The sequence below is a fragment of the Adelges cooleyi genome, unplaced genomic scaffold (genome assembly GCF_023614345.1).
Source record: "Adelges cooleyi isolate 19-005CV unplaced genomic scaffold, UGA_ACOO_1.1 ACOO_flye_CR_arks_rails_tigmint_CR_PRNA_2, whole genome shotgun sequence".
Classification (NCBI taxonomy): domain Eukaryota; kingdom Metazoa; phylum Arthropoda; class Insecta; order Hemiptera; family Adelgidae; genus Adelges; species Adelges cooleyi.
This window is the reverse complement of record NW_026095860.1, coordinates 1,793,931-1,818,303: the sequence shown is the minus strand read 5'-3', so window position 1 is coordinate 1,818,303 and position 24,373 is coordinate 1,793,931. Positions and strand designations below refer to the sequence as shown.

The 24,373-nt window shown below is 36.5% G+C and overlaps 1 protein-coding gene across 1 annotated transcript; it reads right to left on the bottom strand.

Annotated features, from left to right (window-relative positions):
• Nucleotides 1-125: 125 nt before the first annotated feature.
• LOC126833927 (mucin-2-like) lies at nt 126-23,665 on the bottom strand. Its single transcript, XM_050565519.1, is given in 10 exon segments — nt 126-537; nt 637-3,042; nt 3,045-5,163; nt 5,231-5,366; nt 5,696-5,874; nt 5,935-6,111; nt 6,210-6,378; nt 6,834-7,102; nt 17,875-17,943; nt 23,469-23,665. Coding segments are annotated over 9 exon segments (5,679 nt in total). The 5' UTR covers nt 17,923-17,943; nt 23,469-23,665; the 3' UTR covers nt 126-361.
• Nucleotides 23,666-24,373: the final 708 nt, after the last annotated feature.

Below are 24,373 nucleotides of genomic sequence, written 5' to 3'. Positions count from 1 at the left end.
GATTTTGAAGAAAAGTGGATGAAAATATTATATCCTGAGTGATATTACACATGTATATGTAAATTTAATTCGATATCAGACAATATTTGACCGAATGAAGTCTAAAATAATAGTAATAGAAGTATGTTTAGTTTAATAAATACAAAGTATCGTTTAATATTACAATAAAAAAACGTATAAAAATGAATGCATACCTTACGCACATAATGTTAATACTTAGTGGTAACAAATGATGGTAACGAAATTTTGTCAAATACATTTTGAGCAATTAAAATTAACTAAGCATTTTTACAAATTACGAATAAAACATAACCACATTTTTGTAGACAAGCAAATCACAATCTCTAGACACTACATTTGATTAGGATGACCGTTTCTTATTAAAATTCGGTTGCTGTTGTAACTCGAACAATAAATCATCTTCTAAGTTGTCAAGAGCAGCCAAGTTCTCATTTCCGATTTCATTTCTTAATTCGTACTTTAGATGTTCAAATCCAGAAGAAATGTCTCGCCTTTGTACATTGTATCCAATGAGTGCTAAAACAGTTGTATTCATTCGTTAGTTAAATTTACTCTCGTTTAAAAAAGAAATACATTTAAAACATAAATCACTAAGACATTAATACACAATAGTACCTTGATTGAAAAGATCTAGTTGATTTTGACCGGAGTTTTCATCTGAGGCCGAATAAGATGTATATTGTGTCGTTATTTCTTGATTATATTGAGGTTGTTGGTTTTGCTCTTGTAATTGTGATAGCTGTTCTTGTGTTGCATCTGACTCTAGGGGTGGCAAATATGTAGGTGGTTGTTGAGTAGATGACGGATACTGAGGACACCTTGGATCTGGGGAGCCCGGATAACAAACAGGAGGTGGTTGAGTAGGAGGAGGAGTTGGTTTTGGACATCGAGGATCGTTAGAACCTGGATAACAAACAGACGGGGGCTGAGTAGGAGGAGGAGTTGGTTTTGGGCATCGAGGATCGTTAGAACCTGGATAACAAACAGGCGGGGGCTGAGTAGGAGGAGGTGACGGTTGCGGACATCGTGGGTCTGTAGATCCAGGGTAGCATACTGGTGCTGGAGTTGTAGGTGGCAATGTTGGGGGAGGTTTCGGACAACGTGGGTCATTAGAACCTGGATAACAAACAGGCGGGGGCTGAGTAGGAGGAGGTGTTGGTTTTGGGCATCGAGGATCTGTAGACCCCGGGTAACAAATAGGAGGTGGTTGAGTAGGTTGAGGGGTTGGTTTTGGGCATCGAGGATCGTTAGAGCCCGGATAACAAACTGGTGCTGGACTCGTTGGTGGTTGAGTAGGAGGAGGTGTTGGTTTTGGGCATCGTAGATCAGTAGATCCAGGATAACATATAGGAGGTGTAATAGGTCTTGGTGTTGTTTGATTACAGATACATACAAAAGGTGTTTGCGTAAGTGGGATTTGTGTAGGAGGTTCAGTGGGTTTTGGACACCTAAAATCAGTAGATCCTGGGAAACACTGCGGAGGAGGTGGTGATGGATATGTTGTTGGCGGGGGGGATGGTTTTGGACACCTTGGATCGTTAGAACCAGGGTAACATACAGGTGCTGGAGTAGTAGGTGGTGGAGTCGGAGATGGTTTAGGACATCTAGGGTCACTTGATCCGGGATAGCATATTGGTCCAGATGGAGTTGGCGGTAAATATGTAGGATAAGTTGGAGAGGGTGATGGTTTAGGACATCGAGGATCATTTGAACCAGGGTAACATACTGGTGCTGGAGTACTAGGTGGCAAAGTAGGTTGAGGTTTAGGGCAACGTGGATCATTAGAACCAGGGAAACAAACAGGTGGGGGCTGAGTAGGAGGTGGTGTTGGTTTTGGACAACGCGGATCAGTAGATCCTGGATAACAAACAGGTGGTGGTTGAGTAGGTGGAGGTGTTGGTTTTGGGCATCGTGGATCATTAGATCCCGGATAACAAACAGGTGGTGGTTGAGTGGGTGGAGGAGTTGGTTTTGGGCATCGTGGATCATTAGATCCCGGATAACAAACAGGTGGTGGTTGAGTGGGTGGAGGAGTTGGTTTTGGGCATCGTGGATCATTAGATCCCGGATAACAAACAGGTGGTGGTTGAGTAGGAGGTGGTGTTGGTTTTGGGCATCGGGGATCTGTAGAACCAGGGTAACATACTGGTGGTGGTTGAGTAGGTGGAGGGGTTGGTTTTGGGCAACGTGGATCATTAGATCCTTGATAGCAAACAGGTGGTGGTTGAGTAGGTGGAGGTGTTGGTTTTGGGCATCGTGGATCATTAGATCCCGGATAACAAACAGGTGGTGGTTGAGTGGGTGGAGGAGTTGGTTTTGGGCATCGTGGATCATTAGATCCCGGATAACAAACAGGTGGTGGTTGAGTAGGAGGTGGTGTTGGTTTTGGGCATCGGGGATCTGTAGAACCAGGGTAACATACTGGTGGTGGTTGAGTAGGTGGAGGGGTTGGTTTTGGGCAACGTGGATCATTAGATCCTTGATAGCAAACAGGTGGTGGTTGAGTAGGTGGAGGTGTTGGTTTTGGGCATCGTGGATCATTAGATCCCGGATAACAAACAGGTGGTGGTTGAGTGGGTGGAGGAGTTGGTTTTGGGCATCGTGGATCATTAGATCCCGGATAACAAACAGGTGGTGGTTGAGTAGGAGGTGGTGTTGGTTTTGGGCATCGGGGATCTGTAGAACCAGGGTAGCATACTGGTGCTGGTGTGGTAGGTGGAGGACTTGGAGATGGTTTTGGACATCTAGGGTCACTTGATCCGGGATAACATATTGGTCCAGAAGTAGTTGGGGGTAAATAAGTAGGATAAGTTGGAGGGGGTGATGGTTTAGGACAACGAGGATCATTTGAACCGGGGTAACATACTGGTGCTGGAGTTGTAGGTGGCAATGACGGGGTAGGTTTTGGACAACGTGGGTCATTAGAACCTGGATAACAAATAGGCGGGGGCTGAGTAGGAGGAGGTGTTGGTTTTGGGCATCGAGGATCTGTAGACCCCGGGTAACAAATAGGAGGTGGTAGGGGGGGGTTGGTTTTGGACATCTTGGATTATTGGAACCTGGGTAGCACACTGGTGCTGGAGTTGTTGGTGGCAATGTTGGAGGAGGTTTCGGACAACGTGGGTCATTGGAACCTGGATAACATACAGGTGCTGGAGTAGTAGGAGGTGGTGTTGGAGACGGTTTTGGACAACGTGGATCACTAGATCCCGGATAGCAAATCGGAGGTGGTTGAGTAGGTGGAGGAGTCGGTTTTGGGCATCGAGGATCTGTAGAGCCCGGATAACAGACAGGTGGTGGTTGAGTAGGTGGGGGGGTTGGTTTTGGACATCTTGGATCATAGGAACCTGGGTAGCACACTGGTGCTGGAGTTGTTGGTGGCAATGTTGGGGGAGGTTTCGGACAACGTGGGTCATTGGAACCTGGATAACAAACGGGCGGGGGCTGAGTAGGCGGAGGAGTTGGTTTCGGGCATCGCGGATCATTAGATCCTGGATAACACACTGGACTAGGAGTAGTTGGAGGTAAATAAGTAGGGTAAGTTGGAGTGGGAGAAGGTTTAGGGCATCGTGGATCGTTAGAACCTGGGTAACATACAGGTGCTGGAGTAGTAGGAGGTGGTGTTGGAGACGGTTTTGGGCAACGTGGATCACTAGATCCCGGATAGCAAATCGGAGGCGGTTGAGAGGGTGAAGGGGTCGGTTTTGGGCATCGAGGATCTGTAGAACCCGGATAACAAATAGGAGGTGGTTGAGTAGGTGGAGGTGTTGGTTTTGGGCATCGAGGATCTGTTGAGCCCGGGTAACATATAGGGGGGGGTTGAGTGGAAGGAGGTTTAGGGCAACGTGGGTCGTAAGAGCCAGGATAACAGACCGGTACTAGTGTAGTTGGTGGTTCAGTTGGTGGTTCAGTAGGTGGTTCAGTTGGCGGTTCAGTTGGCGGCTCAGTTGGAGGGAGAGTTGGTTTAGGACATCGTGGATCGTCTGAGCCTGGATAACAGAATGGTATTTGTGGTGTGGATTGTGGAGGGTATGGTGTAGGACATCGAGGATCAGTAGTACCTGGATAACACTGAGGAGTTGATGGTGATGGATATGTTGTTGGAGGAGGTGATGGTTTTGGACATCTTGGATCATTGGAACCTGGGTAGCATACTGGTGCAGGAGTTGTAGGTGGCAATGTTGGGGGAGGTTTCGGACAACGCGGGTCATTAGATCCAGGGAAACAGACGGGTGCTGGTGTAGTTGGTGGTTGTGTAGGAGGTGGTTTTGGACATCGAGGATCATTAGATCCTGGGTAACAAATAGGAGGCGGTTGAGTAGGAGGTGGTGTGGGTTTCGGGCATCGAGGATCGTTAGAGCCCGGGTAACAAATAGGTGGTGGTTGAGTGGGAGGTGGTGTTGGTTTTGGGCATCGAGGATCGTTAGATCCCGGGTAACAAATAGGTGGTGGTTGAGTAGGAGGTGGTTTTGGTTTTGGGCATCGTGGATCGTTTGAACCTGGATAGCAGACCGGTGCTTGTGTAGTTGGTGGTTGAGTGGGCGGTGGAGTTGGTTTAGGACATCGTGGATCGTCTGAACCGGGATAACAGAATGGAATTTGTGGTGTGGATTGTGGAGGGTATGGGGTAGGACATCGAGGATCAGTTGTACCTGGATAACATTGAGGTGTTGATGGTGACGGATATGTTGTTGGAGGAGGTGATGGTTTTGGACATCTTGGGTCGGTTGAGCCTGGATAACATTGTGGTGGCGATGGTGAAGGGAATGATGTCGGCGGTGGAGTAGATGGCTTTGGACATCTTGGGTCGGGTGAGCCTGGATAACATTGGGGTGGCGATGGTGAAGGGAATGATGTTGGCGGCGGAATAGATGGCTTTGGACATCTTGGATCGGAAGAGCCTGGATAACATTGAGGTGGCGATGGTGAAGGGAATGATGTCGGCGGTGGAATAGACGGCTTTGGACATCTTGGATCCGGTGAGCCTGGATAACATTGAGGCGGATATGTCGTAGGGAATGGTGTTGGTGGTGGACAACGTGGGTCTCTTGAACCAGGATAACAATCTGGTTCAGGTAATATTACTCCAGGTGATGGTAATGACGCTTGACATTGTTCTTCAGGACAACTGCCCAAACATAGCTAAAATTTGACTTAGTATAAGAAAATATGTGTTTATAAATATTCAATAAATAAAAATAAAATTTACCTCTACATTACATGTGAGAAAAACTTGATGTTTGTCAGGGAACTTAAAGGCAGTAACATTAGTATATCCAATTGTAGTTATTCCATTTTCATCTACATTTTGCTGTTTCTTCCAACTTGATATTAACTTTTTTCTCCTTGAATATAAAATATTTAATATTAATAAATGAAGACATTATGTGATAAGAGCACATAAATTCAGATTTTACAAAAAAAAATGTACCATTAACTATTTATACCATATAAATTCTAAGCATAAGTAAAATATGTAGGTATGTATCTAAATAAAAAATGTTATAAGAAAAGAAGGAATCCTTATTTTTGGATCATGATATTTTCACTGAATATAAATATTTATTTTGTATTGTTATGTTATAAACTAGGTAATTTAGGTAATCAGTTTTTATTTATTATTTTGTTATAAACAATATAATGTGTTTATTTTTTAAAATAGTGTTAAACTTACTTTGGACATCCATTAGAATCGGTTAACTGTATATTTGTAGTAGTTGGTGCTTCATAGTTATCGTTGTCATAAGCCCAACATTCTTTGACTTTAACATCGTATGGTTCGTCTGTACTTTTCACATAAACTAATAACGATAGTTGTTCGCCAATTTTGATTATTTTATCTACCGGTGTCGTCTAAAAACATACGTTTCTTAGTGTTTTAATTGTTTGCTTTTTAAATAATAATTTACCCACATTTGGATACTGGCCTCGCTGTATGTCCATCCAACATTGTAAGGTTCCTTGATTGCCGGACGGAACAGACACTACTTCCAACATGTCGACTACAATGGGCTTAAAGCGTACTCTTTTGCCAGCACCTGGTTTGGTCTCTGACGGACATGACACTTTTCTGGCCAAGTCCCACGCTTCCTGTAATAATGCATTTGCATTGACATTAAAATACGAACACGAATAGCCGAGTGTATATTTTTATTTGTTTTAATATGATTCAGTTAACCACTGTTTACCTGGATTGCATCATCTGTTTGAATAATTATTGTGTTTTCTATAGAACCCAAATCACAATTTCCACTGTCTTCACTTGACGAACCGCATGAAGTATCGACAGGCGGACGGCAACCTTCTACAGGTATTGAAAACTGGAACACGTTGTTTCCAGAATTGCTTTCCACAAACCTGTGAACGATACAAAACTGTCCAGTTAACGAAGTATATTAAGCAATATATTAACTGATAATAATGAACATAATTATAGTTATAGTAAAAATAAAAAATCAATTAACGAAAGTGTACGAGTTGGTTGGCTTCTTCATTATGTAATTTTCTAAGGTTTTTTGGTCTAAAATGAAAACCGAATAATTGAATAATTTGGCATAGAAAAAACTCTAACCAGCTCAACTTTCCTTCAATTTCTGTCTACCTCACCCCAGTTGGGGGTTACGTTAGTCTCTAAACACTCACGACCCGAGAGGTATTTATCCAAAGCAGTCATAATTATTCTACTTCTCATAGGTAAATCTAGTATAATACGATGGTGCTTTTGGATCAACGAGGATTTCAAACGAAACTTTTTCTGCTGCAACGTTAAATCCGAATAATCCTGTCTATTGTGAATATTACATACTGCTCACCTGCATTTTGGGTCATCGTGACGGCCCTTGCTGTATATGACACCGTAAAACGGCTCAAGGAATTCGATTTCTACAAAAATGGCATTGTCCGAGGACACAGCGCCGCAGTCCACACGGATGCCTTTGAGCAGCACCTTGTGATCCACGCCGTTGTCGTGATCGTGACCGTCTTGGCGCACAAACCGATTAGCCATGGCCACAGACGACGGGTTCATCATGACTACCCCGGATTCATCTGAATCGTTGCCGCTTATAATGACTCTGCCGGCCTGAAATCAAAAAACATATTAAATATAATATTTAACTGTCGGTATTTTAGCTTTTTTGTCATGTCTCAAACGTTGTCCGTTCAGAATATTTAAATCGCTCAACACCAAAGGAAAAATAACCAATTAATAGCCGTCCCTCACACCCCTGGCTTGTCTTGGGGTCTATATAATACGAGAATATTGTACATTGTTTTTTTTTTATGGTTTTAACAGCTGTCGTTTTATCATTGAAATGTTATTAGACTGAATACAAGAAATTTCGTGTCACCGTTGTCGCGTTACACTTCCACTTTAACGTGATAAGAGGTAAGAGATAATAAATAAGTGATAAGATACTAGATAAAAATGATAATAGATAAGAGAGAAGCGGTAACAGATAAGAAATAAGCGATACGATATAAATGACAAGATATTATAGTAATAACAATCTAGAATATTTCAAGATATATAGCGTTACAAATTGTTGAGTTCTAGGAGTAATTTTTTTTTGTAATTGTACTACAAATTGGCTACCTAAACAAATCGGTTCAACAGCTTAGGAGACACAAACATAGAGAAAACAGACATAGTGGAAACGGAGCATATTGGGGTGGAGGGGGGGAGGTCACGGGTCTACAGGATTTATAACGACTGAAAATGATGAAATCGGTAGGGTGAATACGTTTAGGATTGAACGCCTGTTTTTTAATGATTTGAAGCCGTTGTTTTCAAACATCTGTTGGTTCGCTTACACATGTAACGACTTAGAAATTGATTACGGTAAAAAAGTTAGAAAATTGTGACAGTACCTACAGACTGATTTTCAGATCTCAAGAGTTCCAAAGCAACGCCTAAAAACGCGCAATAAAGACAAGGTGGGTCCGGACACAAAACCAAAAAAGACATATTCTTGTAAAAAAAAAAAAAAAAAAACAATGCATTACCGTCGAAACTAACAGTACTTACGGTGATAATAATATTATTGTTATGTTGTCGCTGTACAGTTTGTCGACGACCGGATTACATGGCACTAGTGCAATAGTGGACGTGCCTATTGTGTTTGGTCACGACGTAGGCAACCGCGGCCGTGCCCTCCCGTGTACCTACACAATATAACCTTGGTGCCAACCGCACGTTTAGAGATCTATATTACGATCCAAATGATGATCTATATTCGGATCGAGCGCGCTATTGTTTCCGGTCGCCCGGAGAGAAAGTGACGGCGGAACCGATCAAAGGCGCGCAAAGTTGTGTTACATGAACGTTGTTAGACGTTTCCGCTAGCCGTCGCCTGCGAACGGGTCAAAGGTCGTGTGCAGATAGACCGTGTGAAAGGTATAATATACACGGCAAACACGACCGTGTATAATATACCTCTTCACTTGTACGGTGTCTTGTCGCGATTATTATTATTCTGTGTAAACGCTGGAGATAATGCTAGAGTATCATGAATATTATCATAGCCCATAGGCCAGCCCGCTGAACATTATTCGCCACTTTGTTTACTCGCCTGTTGCATCAAAGCTAAACGAATTTTTTCTCATTTATTACAAAACCGAAAAATAATTCTAGTGGAAATTAAAAAAAAAATATATACAAGGACTGTTTTTATTTTTTATCCCCTTTGGAGGTATCATTATGGTCATTGTCAACAATTTATCTGATTTTCGCGCCATATTATGTTTGTTATATTATTATATCTTCATTTTTCGGACTGATTTTCAACACATTTTATTTGCAGTTCAAAACCAAATATTATTGTATTTAATTCGGCTGCTGCAATCTGAACGTGTACTTGTAAATATTGTGTTAATGTTAAAATAAATCCAATCACATATTTAGTTATTATCAAAAATATAAAATGTAATTACAGAATATACTATGTACAGGCTAACCTGTTCATTTCACACTTGTAAAAACTTCTAAGCGATTCTTAATTACCTAAAATTGACGAGAATATTATAATATTGAGCCCAGATGTTGTTTCCAGGAATTCATGATAACAGTCCAGCCGAAATTATATTTTATATATGAGTAATATTTAACAAAATCATACTAATTTAAAAAAAAAAACGACCACTATAAGATATATGTTCCGCGGTTCGTTGCGCAATAAACTTTGGATTTTGCACGATTTCTATTTTCAAATACTTCTTTTTTTTTTAATTAAACTGTTTTGGCGAAATAAAAAGTATAAAAAAAAAACAATTATTTCGTCCGCCCAAAATTGCTTTTCAGTCAGCTACGCGAATGAGACTTAAACGACAGAGGAGAAAAATATTATGCAATCCGGTTAGGTACAATATCGGTTAGAGACGATCGTCCATATAAATTTATAGCTACTTATTATGAAATAAAAGAAATATATAGTATTTTGAAAACCGGTTTTTTATTTTTTTTTTACACTTCAACGGTGAAGATGATACTTTGACCTCCGTTCGGTGAATGTGGGATGAATAAAAAAATAAAAAACAGGTATAATAATGATTGATGGAGAGGACGAACGGTGTACAGCATGTATAATAATATAATATGTAAAAATATATCCACTGCACTGCGGTAGACGTCTGAACAGGTGTAAAACGTTATCGGTATTACATTTTCGTTTTTGTTTTTAACATCTACAAATCGTTAAACCTAAAAAAAAAAAACTACAATACACTAGGTACTCTGTAATTACTGTGAGTGGGTTATGCAAGTATAATATCAAGCATTACAGGTAAGCCGAGCGGCCAGGACCTGACCTAACCCAATCGCCAATGACCCATGTACAATACACAACTACTGCAAATTGAGTCGTTTAGACGGCATTATCCTTTTTGTAAAATCATCCAACATAACAGCTCTGATAGGAGGTACATAATAGTAATATGTATTATACAACGAGGCCGTGTTTGGTAGTGCTGAAAGGTATTGGAAAGGTTTTTTTTTTAATTTGCTGTACAGCTGGAAAAAGAATCTTTATATAAGTACACACAAGTCGAGATGATTATAATATGTCACTTTTATCCGAAAATATCGAGATGATACAATAATATTATTAAAGTGTTTACTTCTAGTGCAATTATGTTGCAATAATTATATTCCTTATGGATAAGTACCAGCAATTAATAGCTGAACCAAAACTGTATTTTTTTATTAATATAATATACATGCCAACAGGATGGATAGAAAGACATATTGTTATCTTTTTTTAACATCAGATCAAGTTATTTATTTTGACACACTGGCAAAGTGTATTTTAAAATATTTAGCCAAACTCAGAAATATAATATTAGTTCCCTCGCCTTCCCATTGGAAATCGAGTAAGATAACAAACTAATTAAAATGTGTTTCAACTTGAAATTACTTAAATATAATTTGTTTTAAATTTGCCGAAAATGTGTTCACAAATCTTGGTACAGGAATTATTATTGGTGCAAGATTGTGCTACAACTCAAAATACATAGTTTTGAGGAAAGTCAATTTTGGGATTGAAACTGTTCCAAAATGATTTGGTTTAAAAAAACCTTTGATTTTAATACTTTGCAATTATTTATGTTGCCCGTTGTTTGTTATTTTTATTTTTAGGCCACTTAGTTAAATCTAAACCAGACACCAGAAATTGAGGTTATGGCGATTTAGCAAAACTATTTATTACTAAAGTAGCAAGCAGTATTAATTAGTATTATTATTTTTATAAATTCATGACAAGTTGATACTTGTTTTTTGTAGTAATTTTGTATTAGAAGTGATATAGTGTAAAATGTTTTTAAATGTCCATACTATATTGTTGTTAATTAGTTAATTAGTTCATTTGAGTTTACAAACGAAATACCTAACGTCTAATACTAATCGATTTATTGAAAGCTTGAAATTAAATTAAATTTAAACAGATAAACGGAGTGAACAAATATAAAAATAAAGTGATTATTTAAAATCCAATATTTACTGCACTGAAGACTGATGTGTTATGCGTGCAACTACTATTACCAAAAAGTCTTCCCGTTCTCGTATAATTTGTTTTGCGCATATATTATAATATCATTGTATTACTGTGTATTTTTTCGTCCAAGTAAAAAACAATCGCCTCGGGGCCTTATCCCCGGATGGGTGACCTAACCGAGCCCAACTGCAAGTACAGAGACACATCGTTTGGTCACAACAACACTCAAGACAGCACTGACAATCTCGACCCGTTCATCTAGCCCCTCTGGCTATTTCTATAAAGACAACCACCAACCGTTTAACGGAGTTACTCATTTTTTTTTTATACTTATTTTTTCACACCGTGTCTGTTAGATCGTTAAACCGTCGTCGGTGCACGCCAACCGTTTTTTGGGCGAAGACGTTTTATTTGAAAGTGAAACCACTTTGTTTGCCGCGCACTTTCCCGTTCTTAACGACTTTGGCTTTAGCGTCACACCTCTGCAACCGCTGCTGTTGGTTTTGCCAAGAAAAGCCCTCTCCTAAGGCGGATTGTTAGTATGACATAACGCATGACAGTCCCTTCGCGCAATTGTCCCCTCAGCCTAATGTACTGTTGTGAGATTTGAGGGTGCAGTTTCGCCGTTGTTCTGTTTAAATATCAACCGATAAGAAGATTATTAAGGGTCGCTGTTTCAAAAAATAGTAGTCGACACCAAAAAAAAAACAAATTGCCATTCTACCTTTTATTTTGAAAAAAATAGATTCTGAATAAAAAAAAAAAATGAATCGGTCATCTCATAGAAACTAAACAGTCACAAAACCGAAATTTTACACTAACCATAATACATATAACTTTAGAAATTAATCTTATTTTTTTTTAGCTTTCGCCTATTTTTAAAATTCGTATTTAAATTATAATTAAACGTACATTGAAATTATTAATTTGGTAATAACAATTATTCCTAATTTTGAGCAATTTAAAATATAAGTATAAGTTATTTTGTGTGTGTTTTTTTTTAAAGAAACAGCAATTTAGTATAAACGAATATTTAAACTAATACAACATAACGCAGACATATTATGATGTATACATTTGCACAAACATGTGAATTTTTTTACAAAATAATTATAAAGTGGCTTTGATAAGTGACAAACTGAAAAACGAATAAATATAGCGCTAAGCAAACACAGACAATATGTTTTTAATATAATTGCACAAACATCAAAATTAAGTGTACTGCATAATATAACACTTTGCTTAAAATCCTATCTTAACCATCTTACAAAATTTTTAATAATTATTTTATCTATAATAATATATAATTTGACCCAATTATTATAGTCTCACAAAACTGTGTAGGTATTTCATTAAAATAATAATTTTAATTTAAAACGTACAAATTGTATAAATTTAACATTTTCATTTCTTATGAATGTATTTTTTTTTACATTTTCTACAACAAGCACAATTTCTGATTATTAGATGACTAGTTTTAACACGAAACTTATTCATTTAAATTGAAGCGAGACGTTTATTGTTTTAGTTGTCTGTAAATGTATTTGCAATTAAATTAATGTGATATTAATTACAAAAGTACAGAAAAATCCATCAAAATATTTGTATTTTACAGTTTTTATTTGATGAAGTATAAACTACCAACTTTAAAATATCAATCCAGACGCCTTGGCCGCATTCTAAATAGATTGAGAATTAATCGCGCAAAAGATCATTGAATACTATGATTTTATTGCTTTTAGCAGTTGTTTATTACTTCATTTTTTCTATAAATAAATAAAAACCGATTTCCTGTCGTTTATATTCAAACCATTTGGCAGAATTACAAGTCGGTAGGTACAGTAGACACATTATGGGATATTAATTATTATTATTGTTGGACACACTCAATGTTACCTACTCGAGTGTATTACCAATAACGAAAAAAAAAACTTGCCATGACACAGTTTGAGCCAAACTTTGCAATCTTAATGTAAATGTTATCGAAAATTGATTTCACTCTCCTGTGAATCTGCCAACGGATTTTCAATAACGCCGCTCTGAGATGATACTATAACCAGTTTGTTTAGGTTGTCCAGCAACTTTTTCTAACCCGCAATTACTATTTACCGCGATTAAATTATGCTGAATTCGATAAAACTTGTTTGGGAAAAATTGCAAACGCTTCTGTTTACACCAGACTAATGTCCTCATAACACATATTGTGTCTGTCGGCGGTTATGTTTGTGTCGGACAACTCAACAAGGTCAACCTTGTCTCTGAATGAAATGATATAATATGTTTGTGAAAATATATTACATTAAAAAAAAAATAATGATAATAAATTACCGATAAATGCAAAATACGTCGATTCGTATCGTTTGTGAGCAAATCAATTATAATGTGTGTTTGAATTGTTATTATTGTAATGGACGAGCCGTTTAAGTTGTTTCTTAATTGGTAAATTTCTAAACTCGGCTACCATTTGGCAATATTGTAATTTTATTCATGAATTCGATGGCAACTCAAAAATAAAAAATACAAATAATAATAACAAAATATGTGCTGTAGCTTTGTCGGTTTTAGTTTATAACGCGCGCCGCTCTTTTTTTTTATATTTTGTCTTTGTATACTATATCACGTTGTACCCATAAAAACAAAAACAAAAATCTAATAATAAAAAAAAGTTATAAAAACTTTTAAAAGTAACAACAAACGCAGAGGCGAACAAATGGTTTTTGGATTTTCAATAATACATTTTTGCCCAAAGCGAAAGAGACGCTTGCACACTTATTTATTGCGACCACAAAAACAAAAAATAATTTCACCCTCATTATTTTTTCTGTATTGATTTTTAAATATTTTTTTTCAAAACTTTCATATTTCTCTTTCTTTTATTTATCAAAAAAAAAAAAAATGTAATTACTAAAAATATCCTTTCGCGGTGGAAGTTTTCACAATTTAATTTTCCCGGTGCGTTTGATAGACTTGTTTTGTTTTTAAATATAATATATAACAGATTGAGAAGTTTCAGCCAACGAGCTAAATTTTATAAGTATTTCTTAACTGTCTCGTTCGGTACAGTTCATACGTATAAAATTCGAATTAGAAAACTACTTCCAAATCAAATGAGTGCTAAGCGTGATTTGTCTACACAAAATTGTGTATCAACACACAATTACATGGTACAAAATTATATTTAAAATCCTTGTAATTAATATTATTTACCTCTAATAATATTATTCGAAGAGTGTAATTTGAAATTTTTGAATATTGTACCGTTTTTAAGTAAAGGCAAAAATTGTATTATAATAAAAGTACCTACAGGTCAGAAATTTTTTCAAAAAAATCTAAAAATAACTATCAAAATTTTGAGTATAAAACTACCATTGATGGTGATTTAGAATTTTCTCATCGGACAGTAGTTTTAACTCATAAAATGGATGCCCGTTTTCACACAGAACAAGGATGACCTTGCCAGCCCGTTTACCATTACATAATTCGTGTAGTTCACGGACCGATTCAATGTGACTTTCACGATTCCTCCGATAGAATAACAACAAAGTCAATATAGCACACACCGGAAGAGTTGTTCAAACGTGACCCTCGAGGCGAAGTCTGAGAAGTTAATAGTTTTAGAAATGATGTATCTTTTTTTTAAATTTTTGTATCTTAACCAAATCCCTTGAACCGTTTTACACGTCTATAGATAAGAAATCGTACATGAAAGGAATTTTATTGGGCCGACAGTTCAAGAAGTCCACCCACTCCCTTTCAAAATTGACAAAATAATCCAAAAAAATGTGTGAATGAATCAACAGTCGACTGGGTCTAGAAATATATTCTCAACTGTCAACTAGTTGATAGTGACAATGGCTTTTATATTGTGATATGCACCCAGAATTTTTTTTTTTTTCCAGTTTGTCCATCATAGATGTGCACAAAGTTTGGTTGAAACTGCTCCAAGCGTTCCAGCGTTGTACGCTTAGACTTCCTCGCATACATACATATCTATTAACAAAGTTCTAAATTTTTTAGATACTCCCCTGATCCATAGCTTATACTCCATACTCCCCCATATCTCCCTCATACCCATCCCTCACCAACACCAAATTGAAAAGCTCTCGAATCGCTGTTCATTTATAACTCAACTGCAATTTTTTGTCTAATTTTTGCATCCTGGCTGTCAGTTGTGATAACAGTTTATTGTAACTGTCCCGAGACTACACCGAGTTCACTATGGTCCGTCCCCGTTATGCCTCGACTGCATTAAGCTGTTTTTTTCAACATGGACATGTCTTTGGGGCTGGATACAAGAAATTTCATGCCGCCATTTTCGTGTTACAATTTCACTTTCAGTTAAAGATGAGAGGTAAGTGATAAGATATAAGGGATAAGAGATAATGATAAAAGATAAGGGATAAGAGATAACGGTAAGTGATAAGAGATTAGAGATAACAATCCATGATTAAATGTTTTTCGGTAAAGCTGAGAAAACAGTTAGGGTTTTTCGGTCTGAGTGTAATTTTTCATAATATTATTTTGGTCAACAGCTGCTGCTGGGTTCGATGATTAAAACAGTTTGTAAAATACAATAACAATATGATACAAATGACGGTGACGAACCGATTGACGACGACACGGCACGCATACGAAATCGCCGTGACATTTACAAACGTATTGAATTATTATTAACAGAGGATTTTGCAATAGCCATTATATTTTTTACTCAAACTCGCCGAAGACGAGTCAAATGTCACCCGACTGTCTTTCTGCGCCAATCCCGGTGGCGAGCCGACGGCCTTGGTCGATAACAGTATTATCATCACTAAAATATCATAATATTAAAACGGGCACTCTGTTAATAACCGTTCGGTCCATCCATCTGCGTGGAATGCAATATCCCCAATAATCGGCGTGACGCAAGACCGTGGTCGGTTTTGGCCGGATCCGTCAATAGGCCAGCTAAAATTATTACAGTGTTATTGTGCAACGGTCTTGTCTTGAATGATTAATGCGTAGACCGGCGGCGGGATAGCGGATACGACTCTAAGGCAAGTTCGGTTTCCGGTCCTGGGCAGGACTCTAAAGAAGTTATTAGCCCCTATCCTATTGAATTCGGGACTTTGTCGTTGTAAAACTAATTACACTCTACCGGCATTTTAATCATTGTCGTCCGCGGATTTTTATAAAGCTATCGCGCGTCGCAGCTAAAAAGTTTGATGTTGATAAAATGAAGAGTTTTCTTTTGAATGGGAAAAAAAAGCAAAATGCTACACACTAACAATGAGATTAATATAAGATAATATACGCGTAGATCGGATTGCATACACATCTTATAAAGGCTCAAATTTCTATTAAACTACAAGAGACAGAAAGTTGATTCCAAGAGCCCATTAGAAAGAGCTTGCCATAAAAAATACAAAATATGAATTGGAAAAAATGTGTTCGTTTCCTTTAAGGAGTAACCTCGTTTGTGATAATTAATGTTAACAACCTTCTAGCGACATCATTTCTGACAAAATAATTATAATGTCCGGTTGAAAATGCTACAAACGAAATAAGCAAGAAACCACCGGGAGTTTTGACAAGAAAACGCCTTCGGTTCGATTTGTACCGTACTATATTAAAGTATAAATTATGAAGTTCGGAGAAATATAGAAATATATTTAGCGAGACGATATTTTTAACGTAAAACCAAAACATTAATATTGAATTTTGGGGTTATGTTTTACCACGTGTGCATAATAATTAAAATAGTGTTGTTACCGACTATATTATTAATATTATTATACACTATACAGAAGTGTATCGGGGCGTGCATTGTGACGGAAAAGCGAAAGCAAAGAGGTAGGTATTTTTTTTTTAATAACAACAATTAGTACCAACAATCGTACAAAACGTCTTCGGATACGCTTTGTACAATACAATGCAATGTACCTATCAATCGTTGTGTAACACGTGCCGTTAGAGTCGTTGATATCGTTATGTGTTTTGGGTTTTTTTACGATGGTAATCGACTCTCGTTAACGCGCCAATAAAGGCACGGAGAGGTCATCGAGTTAAGCCAGAAAAAAAAAACACAGAGCGCCCAACAATAGAGCGGAGATTATTTCGCCAAGTAAATTGTAGAAATCGGCTAAAGGTTTGCATTTTTAGTAAACGGCATTGTGAAGTAGTGGACATTTCCTAAAAGGAAGAGAGATAGGTGAATTATGTACCGATTTTGTAAATTACTTATTAAGAAATTCACAGACCGCGTTAGTGTGTTTGTTTAATGGAGTTTTACAGGTTAGCAAAACGCTGTTTATATTTTAGTTTTGCACACAAGTACATATTTTTATTTGCTCGCAGAACTTATTGTCGGTATTTTTTTTTTTCATAATGTATTTTATCCGAACGAGTACAATAACAGAATACTCTGAAAAAAAAAATGAACTTTCCGTTTGACGTTCGATTGTTTTCAAATATTGACAAACGGATAAGCTCGCAAGACATTTCCGCTCTTACGAAATGAATTTTTAAACAGAACTTGCACAAAAACATTCCAACCAAAATATAATAAAGCAAAGTTTAACATTCGTACTTAAACCGTGACCGACTCGTCCTCTACTGTTTCCTTGGATAACCGTTATTGATATCGACGAGGAATATAATTTTGTTATTGAACAAACGTGACTACTATCGCTTTATCAATAAAAATAAAAAACGGTCGGCAAAAGCTTTTAATATCTAAAAACCTTTATAAAATTCTTTTATGTTGTCGATGTTCAGTTTTCAACTATAACCATTAATCGCAAGACATATTATATTTAAGATTTTCGTTTTAAAAGCAAAAACACTACCCTTTTAAACTAATGCTATGCTAATGTACCGCATATTGACTTACCTGCACGAAAGCCGCCAGAAAACAAACGGGCAACCATTTCCACAACATTGTGGACGTTTTGAATGTCGCCTGGAAAAAAAAAATGGGGAAAAAAAGTTAATAACGTCACCTTTGTAAAAATGTATTGTTATTCGAAAGACAGCACAGGAATAAAATCACTTAAAAATAAACGCTTCCATGACAGTCTGTTCAATGGTTTAAATATAAAATATCAATAAAAGCGTTGTAAAGGCAAAAAACGTGTGAAAAATTAGAGAAAACTGCAATTTTAAAAACGACTTAAATTTAGGGGGGGGGGGTGCGATAATTTCAAGATGGAAAAATTGTACATTTTTCCTCTCGGTTTTAAATGGGAAGGGATGATTTTTTTGGAATTTTTTTTTATCTAAAGACACATCATTTTTAAAACAACACCTCCTCGGCTCCACATCGACTCAACCTAAACGGTGGCCTTCGACAGACATGTTGTTGGCAGCTCTGACCCAACAAACGAGTATCGGAGCTCCGAAAACGGTATTGGGCTTGATAAATATTTCCATTTGATCTTATCGAAGGCGGCGGTGGATAAACTGCAAATTGTTTCCGCTCAGCGGTCTAGCCATTGTTGTCGGGCACTGTTGCTACCGGTTAAATCGTTTGTGTGCTTTACCTGCGCCTCGACTAGTTTGCTTTGGCATTTAACCACAGCCAACCGCGGGGGGTTTGTGTATACGACATGCAGCGCGGCCATTACAACATAATGTTTACCAAACACCTGTTATAGCACCTGCTAGAATATATATATATATACATATCCACTAGGTATATTATCTAGATATATTGTTATTATCCATAACGGTAGCCGGGAAAAAAAAATAATCAAAATTCCAAGTTCTAATTCGTCGGTTTTTTCAAATGTACCCACAGATAAACCGTGCTGTACACAAAAACGGCGGCCACAATTATGCGGGATTCCCGCCGTCAACAGAGGTGCCCTCGTCATGGTTTATGGACGGGCGGATGGTAAACTACGGCGAGGGTACCTCCGTCGAAGGCGGGAATCCCGCATAAAATCCGCCGCCGTTCTAGTGAATACCGTGACTCGTCTGTATGGTAGATTTCAAACCGACGGTCAGGTCTACAGCATAGAGAGTAATAATATAAAGAGATGAACTAACATAATAGTGTACCAGCTTGTGTGCGATAATGAAGTAAATAGCACGACTATAACCAGTATGGCCACACAAAAAAAAAAAAAATTCCACATTGTGAAAAAAGTTGTTACCCTTATCTTAAAATATTTTTTGTTTTCTTCTAACTGGACAGACCGACTTTAGTCCTATACAGACAAAGGAGAAGTATATAAAAAAAAACCTATTTAATCTGATCCCGCTAAAAAAAAAAATGGGGGGAACTTATTTTTAATGTTTTTTTTTTTTTAGCTTAATGGTACGTAACGCATTATAACAATAGGGATCTAGTTTGTGAGTGCTGGCGGTTAACTGGCACAACAATTGAAAACGATAAGTATGCATTCGTATGCAATTTGTGCCGTTGAATTACATTACCATATAAAGCGAACCGCCCTCGAATGTACACGTTTTAAGTACGGATAAATCGGTTGAACGCTTTATGCACACACATTGCTTTGAAAATTACTCGAGACAGTTTTGCGATGGTGACGGCACAGGACGATTCATTAATAAGATAACACACCAATTATTGTCTAACATTCTTAATTTAAAAAGTTGAAATAATATATAGGTTACCACCGGTAATACTATATACAATATATTATTATACCTACTACTGTTTACTACCATTTAAAAGTCTTAAGTTCATCGTTGGCGTTCAGCAGATCTAGGGGATTGGGTTGTATAGTAAAACAAATATAATATCAAATTCCAACTAGCTAACAACTGTGAACTAAATATTGTAAACACTGTCGTTATACCCTGTATACTATATATATATATATATATGTGGCAATTATGTCTTTTGACAAAATGCAACAATGAGAAGACTTTGAACACACAGCCGCTTGAAACCCCGCCATTATTTTTGAGACACCCTGTATAGTAACATTAAAAAATCGTCCAAATATCGAGAAACCAGGAACGAATATTGTTCACACGTTTACCCGTACAAGGAAACCGTTACAAGGAGAATAACATATTCGACCATTCTGTTGGCGAACAATTAGATATTCTAATTATATGTTATTCTAATATGTAGCCGATTCACTGCGACTGTCGCGGTCGAACGACGACCAACAATCGCTTTGGAACACAAACATGACAATCCAATTAGAATAAGTTTTGATGTTGTCTGGAATAATAATAATAATCATTGTTTGATCAATACGCCTAAACAGGAAGAAATGCGAATATCGTTTTCGACGGTACACTCGGTGTAAAATATAAATAACAAAATATAATAAAATAAGACCTCATTTAACAATATTGACCCAAAGGTTTTGTTTTTTTATTAAATCATTCATTGTTGACGTTATTTACGGTCTTGCGGTTATGTCAGATAAAGGCAAAAACGGAGTACAATGAACTCTAAAGGAAAAAGTCGTAGAAAACGTCAAGTTGAAATTCAGCAAAAAAAAAAAAAACAAACAAACAAATCTGTTTATTTAAAAAGATTCGAGCGAGCGATTAGTGTTTTGTTTCGGGTTCGAATCACCCCGGGATGTTTATTTTATTTTTTCTTTATGTCAAAATCAGATATGACCCGCGTGAGCATGAAATCTTGGACATAAGAAGTCAAAGAGAAAAAGGTCAAAGCCTTAATTTATGTTTTTCTACGTGGAGTGTATTCGTTCCCAAAAACTCCCAAAGACTGAGGAATTTACAGTATTCTAACCTTTTGGACCGAAACCAGCGCCGTATAGATTTTTCACAGAGTCCGAAACGCAACAGTGTGCCGGTTAGGTTAGGTTAAAATAATAATTTAAACATACAAAATAATACAATAGCCGTCTGTGCGGGTGGTTGGTCTAAATTAAATAGTTGTACACATCAACTTACAACAGCGTTATCTTTTTCGGAATGAGGATACGAACGAGGACCACAAAAAGTCGGTCAGAACTCGAATTCACACACACGACTTTTCGACAATGATAGTGTGTGTAATTAGCTGTCTACAATAATTGTGAACACAACAAGCGCGCTCGCATAATCAGGTGGTTAATTTTTTTTAATTTATTATTTTTAATTAACCGTGTGAACTGCGGACTAGTTACGTGCACGCGAATATGGCCCGTTGAGTATAATAAAAAATATTGTATCACAGCCGAAAATCCGGTAAAGAAAACAACAAGTAAAATGGCAATCCGATAACACGTTTTTGATGTCGATTTCAAAACTATGAGAAAATCTTTTTACAGCAGCGGCCGCCTGTAATATCTAGGTGGAAATTTTTAAATATTTACCAACACCGAGAAACTAGGTAGGTACACCAAAAAAAAAAAAAAAAAAATACACACAAATGCATGTCAAAGCAATTCGCTGTCGAGAACTGCATAAGACTATTGCAGTTAAGTAATACCGTATGATGGTACAGGTGGATCACCAGCTGTTGTCAAACACTCACTTTGGGAGAGGAGAGGGACAGTATAAATATTTTGAAAGTTATTTATTTTCTCATAGGTACATGATGCACCACCCTTTAGTGTGTACAATGACTTGTTACTAAAAACCTTTTTGAGTTTAAAAAAAAAAGGGGGGGGGCCAAATTTTAAACTGAGAGTTATTGCAAAGACTGAGTGATATAATTTTGGATCTTAGCCGATGACGGTTTTCGAAGATGGACACCGCACTGGAGAAAACGTATAGTACATCTAATACTCTAATAATTGCAAGGCGAACGGAATTTAAACGAAAATTATTATATTAATTAATTAATTACACTTTTTTTCACGTAATAACATGTTCAATTAGACCGAACGTCGTGACTTAAAAAAAATAACAATCATAACATTACCGCAAGTTAGATAACAGTCTTCTTCTTTATTTTTTTTCATTAAATTATTTTTGCCCAACACGACCGTTTTAATAAAAATCAGCCACTCGATGGTTATTATGTTTGCAAATACAAATTTCAAAACAAATCCGCCATGTTTTATCGCCAAAATTGACAAATTTCACTTCAAATTTTGTGTTTATGTTATAAATTGTTATTATAACAATGTTTTGTTTTATTTAAAAAATCGTGTATAAACGGCTGAGAGGTACGCCTCGATATTTAGAAAAACTACTTTGATGCAAAATTTGTTTTTTTATAAAAAAAAATGTTCTCTTAATAAAGGTCAATCTTTTTACAAAAAATAAAACGTTAACTATTATTTGTATAAACATTTTTCAAGTCGTTTAGGTTCGCCCGAAAGAGATTGTTGTACTATAGTTAAACGTTAACGAAAAAATGTCAAAAGGCAGCCAGTACAGCTGTTTCCTTTAATCATTTTTTAATTAAAATTCCCCTTTAAGTTTAAAATACGAAAAATTATTAGACGGTGGCCATTTTTTATGGCCCTCAAAAGCTAACAAAAATACCAAATAACATTTCAGAGGTTTGTCTTTTTAATATTATTAATGAGAAGTAATATAATTTCTTCTTACACCAACGCCTCCCCTTAATTTCCAAAATATTTGTGGCTGAATTCGAATTTCTCGTTTTCCATTTTAATATAAATATGATAATTTAAAAGTATGTGTATACGTTTTTTTTCCTCTTTAGTTTCCATCGAAAATATGAATTACAATATAAATATATTGTAAAATTTCATTAAGATTGATTTTAAGTTTGGACCGCAAAGGATTTTCAAAATGTACCAACCTATAATATTTTAAAAGCTTGCCACAGTTGCACATGTACACTAGACCGACAAAATTTTTTTTTTAACCCAAAAAATCATTGACTTGTCAAAATTTGAACTTGATCGGATAATCTTTTATAGAGTTAAGTCAAAGCTATTTGGTCCGTTTGATTAATACGTGCGAAGATGATTGATATTTTGTTCTTTTGACTATATTATCTTCTTTCATTTTGAAGCTACCGTTGGAAAAAAAAAACTTTAAACAAAAAATATAATGAAAAAAACAGAATATCAAATATTTTCCTTAAATTTTTTTTGAAGTTTGTTGAAAATATCAACTTTACACGTGTCAATCATAAAATAATAAGAAAAAATAACTTCAGAACTTTAAAATCTTTACCTTAAATTAATTGTTTTCTGGTAAACAAAAAAAAAAAATCTTTTTTCGGTCGGTTTAATTTACATCCCATGTTTAACCGTTTCGGGATGGCCAATTATTGTTCTTCTTGGCTTTTTTTTTTTTATTTTGTCTTGAAAATAAACCAAATTATCGCACCGGTCTTTGGTGTACACACAAATTAGGCAGTACCCGTTGAGAAGAGAATATTGAAAACAAAGCCAACCGAGCTTAGAGCCTCGATTGCCGGAACGGCTATAGTTTTTTGAACGGATTTAACGCCTTTAAAGGTTTTTTTGTTTTTCAAACGATTCACAACTCGGTCGATTTTAAGTACAGTCACTTTTTTGTTTTTACTATACAATAATATCATGAATAAACCCTTTTTTTACTAACCTTTCGTCCGGACGCTCCGAATGGTGGCTGGCCGATTCGCGATTTTTTTTTTTAATTAATAATAAAAAACGATTTTTTTTCTTCTTCTAAAAAACCCCCAAAAAAATATACAATACTATCAATACCACGGGCGGCACATCACAGACAGATTCGCGGTACACGTGCACTTCGGACGGCCGAACGCACATAGAAGACGGTCCGGACCGGACGGTGAAAGTTTATATATACCGCGGGCGCAAGATGAGAGCAACACACGGTATACGGTTTTTTTTTATTTTTATTACTATTTTTTTTTTATTATCATATTCGTCTTCTGTGGTGGAAGGTGGTATACCCACCGATACAATACCGTGTTCGCCAATATTCCACACTGTCGCTTCCCTACCCACGACTATAAAACCGAAAAAAAATCACTCGAATAATAAACAACATATACACACGAATCGATCGCCGTCGATCGGTTTTATAGCATTATTATTAATCGTTCTGCACACGCGGTCGACGGATTCGGTTAACACCGCATAATAAACCTCACGGAGAAAAAATGTAACCCCCCCCCCCCCCAAAAGACTAGGAATTTTTTAGAATTATTTTTGATGAATAAAAATTAGGCCCACCGCCAAGTTCACGTTTAATGGCGTTAATGCGCTTAAAAATTTAATTTTCCAACAAGGGTGGCGACACGGTTGGGGTTGATTGTCTGTCCATAATAATTGATTACCATAATAATAAGACGTTCCTAGCTAGTGCTGTCTACTTTGGCTGAGGATATACTAGATGCAGTTTTAAATGTTTAAAACATGATATTATTACAACAATAATAATAATTTAAAAAAAAAATAAGATAATAATAAATAATACAAGGCAACCGAGTGGTTATGATTTACCCTGATTGACAATAATAA